General features: G+C 42.4%; 1 protein-coding gene across 1 annotated transcript; it reads left to right on the top strand.

Moving 5' to 3' along the window:
* The first annotated feature begins 233 nt into the window (after positions 1-233).
* Positions 234-7,378, top strand: LOC106594917 (uncharacterized). The gene is made up of 5 exons (XM_045710915.1): positions 234-538; positions 2,300-2,468; positions 3,311-3,390; positions 3,487-3,834; positions 6,299-7,378. Exons 1-5 carry the CDS (start codon positions 481-483, stop codon positions 6,367-6,369), a joined length of 726 nt encoding a protein of 241 aa, XP_045566871.1. The 5' UTR covers positions 234-480; the 3' UTR covers positions 6,370-7,378.
* Positions 7,379-15,348: the final 7,970 nt, after the last annotated feature.

The raw sequence follows: 15,348 nt of genomic DNA, 5'->3' as shown, positions 1-15,348 counted from the left end.
CAACACTTGATTATAGACTACTGTCCTTATTTCTCTCTCTCTCTCTCTCTCTCTCTCTCTCTATCTCTCAGATAGATTGGGCACCAGTGTCAATGATAGAATTATGTTTATGACAATGCAGATGTTGGTTGACTGGTTGATATATCTGGCCTCCCGCCTATAGCCTCTTCCTCTCCACCCCCGTTCTCTATCCTCTCCTATTGTCCCATACAATCTATACTCTTATTTATGCTTTGGGCGAGTGCACTGCAGTTCTCCCTCGAGTTTGTGACCCCGACTATGAATACCACTGCTGTAGATAATAGAAGACTGAGAGAGAGGAGGAAGAGGAGGGGTCGTTGGGGTGTTTTCCAGTAAAGAATACTTTCACTTTCAACGGTTTTCTGAAAAACAGAAGTGCGAGCGCATTTCTTCTTCAACTCGTCTAACAGAATAGCGGAATACTTCACCGAGGGACGTTCGTTGATAGTTAGATGGAAAATGGAGATTGTAATTGGTCTACTTCTTTCATCATTGTCTCTGTATTGTGACTTCACCGGTAAGTTAGACAACTGTCTAATACCACAACTCCGTGACAAGTGCGGAATTAAGTTGAGTTTAATAGTTTAGGTATTTTTCGGTTTTGTTACCTTAAATATATTTTAGTACTGTGCATTTGATTTCAAGTATTTTAGATAACTAATGACTGAGAGTGAATGGTTGAATTCTTCCCGCCATTGTTCAATGACGTACTAAATTCCGTGTGTGTGTACCTGTTAGTGGTGCGCGGGTCAGCTGTTTGTTCACCCGCACCCGCCCGCAATAGCTAATAACCCGTCCACAGCAACCCGACTATATGTGATAAAGTGAAAGTCTGAGGGCCGCACCCAACCCTAACCCGCAAATATAGAAAATATGCTATAGGCTACAGTCAAAGACGGCGGAACGATGTTTTGACAGGGGGAGTAGGATTTTTTTTAAACCTGATTTAGATATAAATTATAATTTCCGACATTTTGGTAGGCTATTTGTTAGTCAACTAATCTATAATTAGATGAATGTAGCTTCTCTTTTGTCATTATATGTTGACCTAGAATACTAAATAAACCCTTGATCAACATAATAATGTAATAGATCGATAGAATGAAGCTTCAATCTAGTTGACATCTGTAAAGTTTTCTCTGTCTTCTTTCGCAGAGCGAAGACGTTTAGGGACCGGGGAGAAAATACAATAACGCAACAAAAAAAAGGGGGGGAAAGATTTTCAGTGCAAAATGTCCAAATGACATCAGTTTGACCGGTTGTAAAGGAGAAAGAAAGCTGTGAAAATTAAAACCAATGTGTTTCTAACAAGATTGCAGTTCGGCTTCGATGCGTATTTTATGTGGTTGAAATACTATCAGGTTTTATGATGTTTAATGATAAAGATATCACCTCTACAGATGGTATCTAACTGAGCATTGTATTCTCTCAAGATGTAGAAATAAAGAAATCCTATTTCTCCACACCTGTTCCCAAGTCCACATTTTGTCTGCATTTGGTGTATCATTTTACTGCAAGAAATGCTTAGTTCTGCAAGAGTTAATATTAAGGCTAAGTGAGAAATTATAGACCTACCAACAGATTTCCATTTCCATGTAACCCATCTAAACAGTAGGCTACAGTTCCCTTAGCATGCCATAGCCCTATTTGAAGTCCTGTCTTGTGACTGTCGAATTTATACAGCGCCTCCCAATCAGCACTCTCTTTTACCACTTTACCACTTCTTTTCCAAACATTACTTTTCTGGCCCTCCCTTCTCTTTATTTTCAACTTGCCTTTTGCAGCATTTTGTCTTATTGAATTCAATTTTGACAATCTCCTTTTTGCCTCTGTGGGTTGACGTTAATAACTTGTTCTGCCAGTGTAGGCTATTTGGCGCGCGAACAGTTAAGCCCTACAGTTTAGATTTATACACTAATACTAGGTAGCCTAAAATAATGAAAGAAAAACCTCAATGTAGCCTATATAAATTGCACAATAAATATACATTCATTGATTTTTTAAAAGCTATTGTTTCTCTTTATTCAACCACCCGCCCTTCAGCCACACAATATTTAATGACCCCAATGCCGTCTGTCCGGTGCTGCGGGTTATGAGTCAACCCGCGCATCACTAGTGTGTGCATATGCATGTTCTTCTTGTGCGTGTGTGTGGCTATTTCTGGTGTATGGAGTGTAACGTGCTTGATCAACATGCAGATACATGAACGTTAGACAATAATATCGTCCTGTTTTGTTTGAAAAACAATACACATTTTAACTTGACCTTGGTCTTCCAGATGCCGAGTGCCTGGTGATCAGTCCTGCCAGGCTGGTGGTGAAGTATGGAGACCCAGCTTCAGCCAAATGCACCTCCGATCAGCCTAAGCAATTGGGCTGGGAGGCGACGCATGGAGGGACGGGTCTAACAGACAAGAAGGTGAAGTTCCTAAACTGGAGTGTGGACAGGTAAGAGGGGCAGACACAGCTGAGACTTTTAAAACACCTTTATTGTTTGACTTTACTGTTATGTAGCTTCAATGGCCTAAATAAGGATCCGTCCCCTTTTTTCAATTTCCACCTATAACGACATACCCAAATCGAACTGCCTGTAGCTCAGGACGTGAAGCAGGGATATGCATATTCTTGATATTATTTGAAAAGGAAACACTTTGAAGTTTGTGGAAATGTGAAAGGAATGTAGGAGAATAACATAATAGATGATCACAAAAGATAATACAAAGAAAAAACCAACTGTTCTTTTGTATTTTTTTTGTACCGTCATTGTTGAAATGGAAGAGAATGGCCATAATGTATTATTCCAGCCCAGGTGCAATTTAGATTTTGGCCACTAGATGGCAGCAGTGTATGTGCAACGTTTTAGACTGATCCAATGAACAATTGCATTTCTGTTAAAAATGTTGTATCAAGACTACCCAAATGTGCCTAATTTGTTTATTAATAACTTTTCATGTTCAAAATTGGGCACTCTCCTCAAACAATAGCATGGTATTCTTTCACAGTAATAGCACTGTAAATTGGACAGTGCAGTTAGATTAACAAGAATTTAAGCTTTCTGCCAATATCAAATATGTCTATGTCCTGGGAAATGTTCTTGTTACTTACAACCTCGTGCTAATCGCATTAGCCTACGTTAGCTCAACCGTCCCGTGGACGGGACCTCGATCCCGAAGAAGTCAATGAATGGTGTTACTGTTATTTTAGACATTTATTAATCTCTTCTGTTTTTTATTTTTATTTTCATTGATTTTATTTTAAATGCACTTTAAATATTTCATTTGATTTAACAGTGTGACTGACTGGAATATCAAACCAACATGCCACACAGAAGCAGGCCAGTGTCAGAAACAGCTGGACATCACAGTTTATAGTGAGTGACTCTCCCTTATCTTCTCTGGAGTTTCTGAATATTCTTAGTATGGCTCTGCACTGTTAAATCACTGTGTGTGTTTCCATTCCTCCACAGAGCTTCCAGACAGTGTGTCCATGACAGGCCCCTCAGGTCCGATGGTTGAGGGGAAAGAGTACGAGTTTAAGTGTCTCATCCAGAAGGTCGCTCCAGGTAACAGTCTCAATGTGTCCTTCTACAAAGCCTCTGCCATCGGTAGAAAGACAAAGACATTGTTATACGCACCAGATGTACCAAGGCAGACCACCAAGGAACCTATTAGTGGGGAATATCCCCTGCTGTGGTCCCCCAGTAGAGGTGATGATGGGGCCCAGCTCTGGTGTTCAGCCCTGTTAGGACTGGGAGAACTGGGACCCCAACCTCCTCCTGAAGTGGAATCAGAGCCCTTCAAACTCACCGTGCACTGTGAGTCCATCTGTTTCTCTGTGACTCGACTGGTGATGTCTGTCTGCACTGTTCTCCTTTACTCTCGGTCTCTGCTCTCTTGGTCTTTCTGCTCTCTTGGTCTTTCTGCTCTCTCTGCTCTCTTGGTCTTTCTGCTCTCTCTGCTCTCTTGGTCTTTCTGCTCTCTCGGTCTCTCTCTGCGTGTGTGTGTGTGTGTGTGTGTGTGTGTGTGTGTGTGTGTGTGTGTGTGTGTGTGTGTGTGTGTGTGTGTGTGTGTGTGTGTGAGAAATGACTGGGGGTGAGAGGCCAGAGCTGGTGTGAAATATTGGGGGGAGGAAAACAGAACGATTGGACGGAGGGGAGAGAGGGCAGGGGGAGGGAGAGAGGGCAGGGGGAGGGAGAGAGGGCAGGGAGAGGGCAGAGTGAGGGAGAGAGGGCAGAGTGAGGGAGAGAGGGCAGGGGGAGGGAGAGAGGGCAGGGGGAGGGAGAGAGGGCAGAGTGAGGGAGAGAGGGCAGGGGGAGGGAGAGAGGGCAGAGGGAGGGAGAGAGAGAGGGCAGAGGGAGGGAGAGAGAGAGGGCAGGGGGAGGGAGAGAGGGCAGGGGGAGGGAGAGAGAGAGGGGAGAGTGAGGGAGAGAGGGCAGAGGGAGGGAGAGAGGGCAGGGGGAGGGAGAGAGGGAAGAGGGAGGGATAGACGGCAGAGGGAGGGATAGACATCTGAGAATCTGACTGAACACTACTTCAATGCAACATTACCAGAGACATTATAAACTCCTGGAAGGCTGCATCCCAAATGGCACCCTATTCCCTACATAGTGCACTACTTTACCCTAACATACATCCCTAATGGCACCCTATTCCCTATGTAGTGCACTACTTTACCCTAACATACATCCCTAATGTCACCGTATTCCCCATATGGTCAAATGTAGTGCAATATATAGGGCAGGGGTAGGCAACCCAGTAACACTTTATCCATCTGTAGATGCTCTACAGACTATCTACTAACCCTAACCCTCACCTTAACCCTTATCTTAATAACCCTAAACTTAACCCTAAACATTATCTTAACCCTCACGTTAACCCTTATCTTAACCCTAAACATAACCTTAACCCTCACCTTAACCCTTATCTTAACCCTAAACTTAACCCTAGACATAACCTTAACCCTTACTTTAAACCTAACCTTAACCGTAAATGTAGTAAGCTTCTGTTATCAATGGATAGTTTGTTGATATTATGACCAACTGGATTATCCAAATAAAGTGTAACTGGCAACCCTGGTTCTGGAGGGCCACAGGCACTTCATGTTTTTGATTTAAACCCACCTGGAAGACCAGGTGTGTTGAATTTAGGCTGAACTGAGCTGATCAATTGAATGTCTTTACGTATAGTAAATAATATACAGTGCATTCGGAAAGTATTCAGACGCCTTCACTTTTTCAACATTTTGTTACGTAACAGACTTAAATAGTTTTTTCCCCCTCATCAATCTCAACACAATACCCCATAATGACAAAGCAAAACAGGTTTTGGTATTCTTTTGCAAAAACATTTCTAATAAAAAACTGATCACATTTTCATAAGTATTCAGACCCTTTACTCAGTACTTTGTTAAAGCACCTGGCAGTGATTACAGCCTCGAGTCTTCTTTGGTATGACGGTACAAACTTGGCTCACGTGTATTTGGGGAGTTTCTCCCATTCTTCTCTGCAGATCCTCTCAAGCTCTGTCAGGTTGGATGGGGAGCGTAGCTGCACAGCTATTTTCAGGTCTCTCTAGAGATGTTTAATCTGGTTCAAGTCCGGGCTGTGGCTGGGCCACTCAAGGATATTCAGAGACTTGTCCCGAAGCCACTCCTGCATTGTCTTGGCCTTGTGCTTAGTGTCGTAGTCCTGTTGGAAGGCGAACCTTCGCCCCAGTCTGAGGTCCTGAGCGCCCTGGAGCAGGTTTTCATCAAGGATCTCTCTGTACTTTGCTCCGTTCAATCACGTCTCGGAGATCTATGGACAATTCGTTCGACCTCATAGCTTGGTTTTTGCTCTGACATTCACTATCAACTGTGGGACCTTATGTAGAAAGGTGTGTGCCTTTCCAAATCATGTCCAATCAATTGAATTTACCACAGGTGGACTCCAATCAAGTTGCAGAAACATCTGAAGGATGATCAATGGAAACAGGATGCACCTGAGCTCAATTTTGAGTCTCTTAGCAAAGGGTCTGAATGCTTTAAAAAAAAATAATAATTAGCAAGCATTTCTAAAAGCCAGTTTTCGCTTTGTCATTATGGGGTATTGTGTGTAGATTGATGAGGATTTAAAAAAAAATGTAATCCATTTTTGAATAAGCCTGTAACATAACATGTGGAAACGTGAAGGGGTCTGAATATTTTCCGAATGCACTGTATCAAACATGTCAAATATTGGCAAAAGATCATAATTGTGCTGCCTGTGTAATCACAGCCTAAACATCTGTTTCCCTCCTCAGCATGTTCCGGTCAGGCTGCTGGAAGTGCCATGGTGGCGGTGTTTCTCCTCCAGCTCATTCATTGGCTGTAAGACCACTTCCTGAACCCACTGATTGGCTGAATACATGTGATTATTTTCCAACCCCCTCCCACTGTGGCTCTGTCCACTTTCTGCTAACTATTGATTTATAATTGTCAGGTATATGTAGAGAGTCAGGAAGCAGGTGCAGAAGGACAGTTTGATAACGATGATGCTAGTTAAATGAATAAAACAGGGGATGAGTACTGAACATGAAAACAAACCTCTACTGCCTGATGACTGAAGCTACCGAGGGCTACATGAAGGGAAGGTAGTCAAGATGATAATGAAGTCCAGGTGATGGGGCGCAGGTGTGGGTAATTATGGGGTGCAGTGGTGGGTAATGATGGGGAAAGGTGTGGGTAATGATGGGGAGAAGGTGTGGGTAATGGTGGTGAGCAGGTGTGGGTAATGGAGAGCAGGTGTGGGTAATGATGGGGAGATGGTGTAATGATGGTTGACAGGGCTGATGGTTATTAGACCGGCGACGTCGAGTGCTGGAGAGAGGGAGCGAGTTGGTGACCTGACCATATCCACATAGAAATGTGAGTTATAGATATGTCATTCTCATTGAAAGCAAGTCTAAGAAGTGGTAGATCTGTTCTACATGCGGTATTTCTATGCTCCCCTTTCTTAAGTTTCGTTTTTTTGCTGAGTGATTTCTGCATAGTGCAGCTTTGATTGATTACCATGACGACAATACTTTGATCGTATTACCTTGTACCTTTATAATTTTGCCTCATACATTTAATGGAGTTCATTAATTTGACAATGTTATTACTTGCATTTGATTTCACGATCTAAGACCATTCTTGATGCCCATTCATTACTTCATTCTACATTTCCTTATTATCTTATGGAGTCAGATCAAATACAATTGACTATTTACTTTGTTCATATCCAAATTACATTGTCTGATTATGGTGAGGACTTTTTTGTTTACTTCTTTCTCTTTTATTATCTGACTGAGTACTGTATCCAGTTTCAATAAATAAAAATCAAGTTTTTACTACTTTGCAAACATTTAGTTTTTTTATACGATGACACATACTGTATATAAAAAAATACATACACAAATACTGTATATGTGTATATACACCTACTGTCACGCCTGCTCCCGCTCTCTGCTCGAGGCTCCAGACTGCCTTCATCATGCACACCTGTCGCCATCATTACGCGCACCTGCGCTTCATCACCGGTCACCATCACGCGCAGCAGCGCATCATTGGACTCACCTGGACACCTTTCATTTCTGACTTCCGACTTCAGTCGGACAACTGGGAACTATGAAAGAAACGCGCTCATCCCATCTCGGAATCTCTGGCATCGTTCTCTGACCTGAAAATTACTGATGTCATGATTTGACCTCGTTCCGCACACTTCCCAGTTTACCCGATTAACAGACACAATCACTGTCACCATGGAATCCTTCGTCTATACATTTCTGTGATGTTTTATCGTTAAAAGCAGGGTTCGAATTGAGGGGGTATGTGAGGATATAGGCCTTGTTATAGAGACGTCCAAAAAGCATATGCTACCACTTGTTTGCTTAGCTATAGGAAAAGCAACGGTCCAGATTTTATAAGCGATCTAGACTATAACAATGGTAATCTCCACGATTATTTCCGCAGTCTACTAGCCTATCGAAGGTCTTGCGCATCCTAAACATCACAGGAAATGTGGTTGGTTTATTAAATGCTCTGCAATGTAAAGCTATGCCTAATGCAAAATACCAAAAAGTTAGAATAGGTATGGGTCTATGCATCGACCAAGCAGTTTAACAGATAAAAACATGTATTATTCAGGAGAATCCCATTGAATCAGGCTATGCATTTCAGTGCAGTTGCGTTCTCACTCACTAAACGGAACCGAAAACACCCCAGCCTGTTTTGATCACAGACCATGATGAAGGCTGAACATTTAAGCTGCTTGTCATTGATTTAGCCCACAATTGCCAACAGATTTGATACACATGAATTGACAAACAAAAGCCTGACTAGGATCCCGATTTTCCCCCCACGTCATATGTTTTTACCAATTAGGCTAAATGTATTCCTATTCATTTGCATAGGCTAACCATTGCGATATATGTTATTTACCATCTTCTGCTTCTTATAAATAAACAGGCATCAGTGTAAACAATATAATTTCAATGCCCTCCACACACACATTGTTACTTACCTTACAGATCACAAAGTGAGCTAATTTCCACTCCATTCATATGAAAATACATTTGATTCATACACTGGCTTGTCTGGCTGTCATGTTTTCATTTTAAACAGGCATTCCCTTATCTACACTGAAATCATTTTAGTCCTCAATTATGATAAAAAAAATCATAGCTCATTAGTACACCCTTGTGGTTGAATATATATATATAATATAGCATGTCTTGTGATACAATGAATAATGTTGAACTAACAAATACCATCAAGGGATAGTTAGAATTTACAATAACGAACACGTTATGAACCAGCTGTGAAAACAATCTAGCAACATTTTAGACTTAAATACATAACCATTTATATTTATTTGGTACATGTGTCAATTTACTTTCAGATTGTTTGTACACTCACATGGCAGTCAGACTGAAATACAAAATTCTGGTGTGTGGAATAGAGAAGAGGTGGGTATTGTGTGGATGGGAGGTTCTGCCTGTCACTTGTTTTTCAGCAGGTAGTGGACTCGAAGAGGGAAACTGCAAAGTCCAGGCGCTGCTGCCCTCTTTGTTCTGAGTGTTTGCAGTGCTGGTGTTTTTAGCTAATCTGTGCAGCTCACATGATGTGCCCAGTATGATAGTTGTCCTGCTCTTACTTAGCAGATAATGACAACTTGACAATAACAGTAGCTGATGTAATGAAAAGTTGGAGGGTGGTTGGTAAAGGAGGACGTCAGGTGGATCTGGGTGTTGGGCAGAACCCCTAGGTCCTGGAGAACAGGAGCAGAGTAAAGGGAACAGGGTAGGAGACAGACGTAAACAAGAAAACAATCTGGAGGTGAAATAAACGCACACCTATTTAGACGAGGTGCTGGCTATAAAGGAGAGCCGCACACTCTAGGAACCTCAGATGCAAAAATATTTATGTCCAACGTTTCGACAGACAAGCTGTCTTCATCAGGGTATAATGACAAACACTCCCGGGTGACTCGTTTATATAGTGTCAAAAGACACACACACAGGTGCTGTAATCATGGCCGGGTTTTGCCTGATATCATTGGTTAATTCTCAAATATTAAAATAGCATACAAAAAACATAAATGATAGCGTATATACAGTTGTCCTGTTTTTTTCTGATGGATAGAAACTCGGTGGGTGTGTGTTTATTTCCCTTCTGATAAGAAACTTTCCCTTCCTCCGAGTAAACACGTACCACTCAGAGAAGGGTGGAGTTGGATGAGTGAAAAAGCATTGGATGAGTGAAAAAGCATACAAAAAACATAAATGATAGCATATATAAATATATATATATAGTTACACACACACACACATGCTGTCATCAAGGCAAAGGGTGGCTACTTTGAAGAATCTAGAATATATTTTGATTTGTTTAATGCTTTTTAGTTTTTTTGGTCAAGTGTGGTTTTGATGTCTTCACTATTATTCTACAATGTAGAATTATTATTATTTTTTAAATAAAGAAAAACACTTGAATGAGTAGGCGTGTCCAAACTTTTGACTGGTACTGTATATATTCCATGCAACAAAACATATTTTCGGGAATACTTTTCAGAGCAATAAATGCAATAGATTTGGTTTTATCTGAGTACATTTAGCATGATGAAAATACATATCCATATTATGTTTTGTATGAGAGGTGATTGATATGTTATTAAAATATATGATCATGTGTTCACATTTATATATGGGTTTTAAATATATAATATATTTTAACATATGTCACGTTTATATATGGGTTTTAAATATATTATGATATATTTTAACATATGTCACGTTCGTTTATATGTATAAGGCCAGCTAGGACTTTTCCATATGGGTGCTCTGTACCAATGCCAAGGGTAGTCAGTCCCAAGGCCAAGGGTAGTAAATACCAAGGCCAAGGGTAGTAAATACCAAGGCCAAGGGTAGTAAATACCAAGGCCAAGGGTAGTAAGTGCCAAGGCCAAGGGTAGTAAGTACCAAAGGTTGTCAGTACCAAGGCCAAGGAGAGTAAGTGCCAAGGCCAAGGGTAGTCAGTACCAAGCATAGTCAGTACCAAGGCCAAGGGTAGTCAGTACCAAGGGTAGTCAGTACCAAACGTAGTGCACTATATAGGGAATAGGGTGCCATTTGGGACAAGTATAGAAGGAGGAGGAGGGCTGACTTTACAGAGAGGTAGTTCAGGAAGGTTGTGTGTGTTCGTGTGATGTGATTTGACAGTGTGACAGAATGGAATAACAAACCAACATGCTACACAGAGGGAGGCCAGTGTCAGAAACAGCTGAACATCACAGTTTATAGTGAGTGACGTCTCTCGTCTTCACTGGTGTTTCTTTATCATTTTTTCTCTCCCTTTTTCTCCCCAATTTCGTGATATCTAATTGGTAGTTACAGTCTGTCCCATCGCTGTAACTCCCGTACTGACTCGGGAGAGGTGAAGGTTGAGAGCCGTGCGTCCTCCGAAACACGACCCTGCCAAGCCGCACTGCTTCTTGACACAATGCCCACTTAACCTGGAAGCCAGCCGCACCAATGTGTCGGAGGAAACACTGTGCACCTGACTGTGTTAGCGTGCACTGCGCCCGGGCCACCACAGGAGTCGCTAGTGCATGATGGGACAAGAACATCCCTGCCGGCCAAACCCTCCCCTAACCTGGACGACGCTGAGCCAATTGTGCGCCGCGCCATGGGTCTCCCAGTCGCGGCCGGCTGCGACAGAGCCTGGACTCGAACCCAGGATCTTTAGTGGCACAGCTAGCACTGCGATGCAGTGTCTTAGACCACTGTGCCACTCGGGAGGCCCCTTCACTGGTGTTTCTGAATGTACAGTATACTGCAGTATGACTCTGCACTGTTTAATCATTGTGTGTGTGTTTCCATTCCTCCACAGACCTTCCAGAGAGTGTGTCCATCAGCTATAGGAAGTACCCTGATCCGATGGTTGAGAAGCATCAGGACCAGCTACAGTGTGTCCATCAGCTATTGGCTGCAGCCTCCACCCTCTGGTCTAATGGATGAGGGGGATCAGGACCAGCTACAGTGTGTCCATCAGCTATTGGCTGCAGCCTCCACCCTCTGGTCTAATGGATGAGGGGGATCAGGACCAGCTACAGTGTGTCCATCAGCTATTGGCTGCAGCCTCCACCCTCTGGTCTAATGGATGAGGGGGATCAGGACCAGCTACAGTGTGGTGAACATGGTACTGCTCCCATTGACAGCATCACTGTGACCTTCTACAGGCTCCAAGAGTGTTGAACAGACAACTATTCACACAACAGCCATTTTATTTGGGGGGGTGACAGCTTTTTCTGAGGACTTCTTCCCTAGTTGTGGTGATGATTTGATTGTGACTGACAGGAAGATCAAACCTTCGTTCTTCACAGAGGGAGGCCAGTGTCAGAAACAGCTGGACATTACAGTTTATAGTGATGGCAGCTGTTTCTGGAAGACTTCTTCCTTAGTAGTGCTGATGATGAGCCCAGTTCTGGTGTTCAAACACAATTAAAAAAAGCTATTATGCATCGAAACCACTTCACACTCAAACGTTACAACGTTTGGTTTATGACAAATCAAAGATAATATTTGGTTATGATCAGCTTATAGGCTACCTCCCTAAGTCAAATTCAGCATGGGTCTACAATACTTCTACGCTGTTCGAGTATCGGTACAAAGCAAAAAAACGCTCTGGTCCTGCCTGTTACCAACATGCTCATCTTAAGAATAAAGCAACACAGTTTATAAAGTTACCATCACGCTTCATCTATTGTATAGTTCCAGTTCCATGGGGTATAACAGTCTGACATCAAACATTAATAACAAGCCAGGTCGTATAGCTTCCTCAAAACATGTTATCCACTGCTTCCATCCACCACCAACCACAGCTGAATCTACTTTTCCAGCTTGCTTTATTTCAACGGATGGCCTCATTTCATTGTTTAGTGGTTGATGAGCACCTGAGACGTTATATCCCTACATTTCCTTCATACAGCTGAGTTTGAATGTAACTATGTAACTATGGCAGCACCCAAGGGCGCAGAAGTCGCCTGTTTTTGTTTGCTAACCGATATGATATAATGTTTGGAGGTGTGACTGGTTGGAGGTGTGGCCTTAAAATCGCTCTGTGTGGACACCAGTGGGAGGAAGTGTCATGCCAGATCGTCTGGTATGTTGACAATAAAGATTAAACGCTGCCAGTTCTACAGTCTTAATGAGACTGACATAAAATCATGTGATACCAAATAGATTGTAAGGGTTCTATTTTCAAGACAGTGAGCATTTCATCACGATATTGTGACACAAATGAATGGCAGAATTAGATGTACTTACTCTTTCTCTCTCTTACTCTCTATCCTTTCTCTCTATCCTTTCTCTCTTACTCTCTATCCTTTATCTCTATCCTTTATCTCTTACTCTATCCTTTCTCTCTTACTCTGTGTCTCTTACTCTCTATCCTTTATCTCTCTTACTCTTTATCGCTCTTACTCTCTTTCCTTTATCTCTCTTACTCTTTCTCTCTCTATCCTTTCTCTCTTACTCTTTATCTCTCTTACTCTTTATCCTTAATCTCTCTTACTCTTTATCTCTCTTACTCTCTATCCTTTCTCTCTTACTTTTTATCTCTCTTACAGTAGCTTACTGGAGGATATCCGGGGGGCTTGAGGTACCTGAACGCATGAGAAACAAAGTGTCAATCACAACGTAGCAGCGCAACAGAGTAAACACCCAAGTAGCCTACTATATATGGTGGTGAAATGGACAGCGCTCTTCAAGGTGCTGATTCCTTCAAACCATTATAGACGTCACTGCTGAACACCCGTCATATGCATAGCCTATACGAGGGGTATTCAACTCTTACCCTACGAGGTCCGGAGCCTGCTGGTTTTCTGTTCTAATAACTGATTGCACACACCAGGTGTCCCAGGTGTAAAGCAGTCCCTGATTAGAGGGGAACAATGAAAAAAAGTACAGTGGAACTGGCTTCAAGATCCAGAGTTTAGTTTGAGGGGCCTGTAGTATCCCAACCTACTCTAGTATAGTTTACACAAGTCCGAATTTCTTATAGCCTAATTTTTGAGACATCAATGTACAGAAACATGTTTAGACGTCACTGCAGACCACGGGCCATATGCATATGAACACATACTCTGCTGTGGACCAAGAAATCAATGTAACAGTAGAACAAAATATCACAATATCAGAATATAACTTCAAATGAAATACATCAATGTAGGCTACAGCAGAACAGACATATGAGGATATATAGGCCTCCATATGTTAAAATATGAAGCACATTCACCTTAACTTCACAGTACAGAATTGTGTTCCTGTCTTAGTTTTCTAAACCTCCCACAATGACTTTCCCCATGTCAAGTCCATTTAACTCCTGACAGTCAATTTATTGTGGCTGTGACATTTATACTCTTAGTAAGTCTGTTTGAAAGACTTCATTTTGAGTGTTAACTATAAGCTGGATGTACTCTTTAGCTTTGTCTACAGTGCTTGCTGCCACTAAATGCACCTTGGTTAGGGCATGTTCAATTTCTTGCTCAAAGCCACGAGAGGGCCTGTGACTGTGACGTTTAGCCTCGTGTAAGGCTGTCAGGAAGACTGTATGTTTTTTTTCTCTCTGTCAGATCTAATCAACTTCCTGCCCTGCAGATTCACTGCCTCTGTTTAGCGACCCAGCGACCGGACAAACATGCCCGTTACCATGGAGACACTGTGAACTTAATTGATCAGGGTATATGAGAATATATCAATAGAATGTGCTTTTCAGGGTTTCAGAGTGAGAAGCACCAATGATACTTTCATTCTGGTTTTGATTGATTAAAGTGACACCTCTAACCTAAACAACATTTGATTATAGACTACTGTCCTTATTTCTCTCTCTCTCTCTCTCTCTCTCTCTCTCTCTCTCTCTCTCTCTCTCTCTCTCTCTCTCTCTCTCTCTCTCTCTCTCTCTCTCTCTCTCTCTCTCTCTCTCTCTCTCTCTCTCTCTCTCTGTGTGTGTTATCTATCTCTCAGATAGATTGGGCACCAGTGTCAATAATAGAATTATGTTTATGACAATGTAGATGTTGGTTGACTGGTTGATATATCTGGCCTCCCGCCTATACCCTATACCCTCTTCCTCTCCACCCCCGCTCTCTATCCTCTCCTATTGTCAAATCAAATCAAATCAAATCATCAAAATCATCAAATCAAATCAAATGTATTTATATAGCCCTTCGTACATCAGCTGATATCTCAAAGTGCTGTACAGAAACCCAGCCTAAAACCCACGGTGGCTAGGAAAAACTCCCTAGGAAAAACTCCCTAGAAAGGCCAAAAACCTAGGAAGAAACCTAGAGAGGACCCAGGCTATGAGGGGTGGCCAGTCCTCTTCTGGCTGTGCCGGGTGGATATTATAACAGAACATGGTCAAGATGTTAAAATGTTCATAAATGACCAGCATGGTCAAATAATAACAATCATAGTAGTTGTCGAGGGTGCAACAAGCACGTCCGGTGAACAGGTCAGGGTTCCATAGCCGCAGGCAGAACAGTTGAAACTGGAGCAGCAGCACGGCCAGGTGGACTGGGGACAGCAAGGAGTCATCATGCCAGGTAGTCCTGAGGCATGGTCCTAGGGCTCAGGTCCTCCGAGAGAAAGAAAGAAAGAGAGAAAGAGAGAATTAGAGAGAGCATATTTAAATTCACACAGGACACCGGATAAGACAAGAGAAATACTCCAGATGTAACAGACTGACCCTAGCCCCCCGACACATAAACTACTGCAGCATAAATACTGGAGGCTGAGACAGGAGGGATCAGGAGACACTGTGGCCCCATCCG

This window comes from Salmo salar, chromosome ssa02 (genome assembly GCF_905237065.1).
Source record: "Salmo salar chromosome ssa02, Ssal_v3.1, whole genome shotgun sequence".
NCBI lineage: Eukaryota > Metazoa > Chordata > Actinopteri > Salmoniformes > Salmonidae > Salmo > Salmo salar.
Note: the sequence above shows the minus strand (reverse complement) of the source record. Positions and strands in the feature narration are given on the sequence as shown.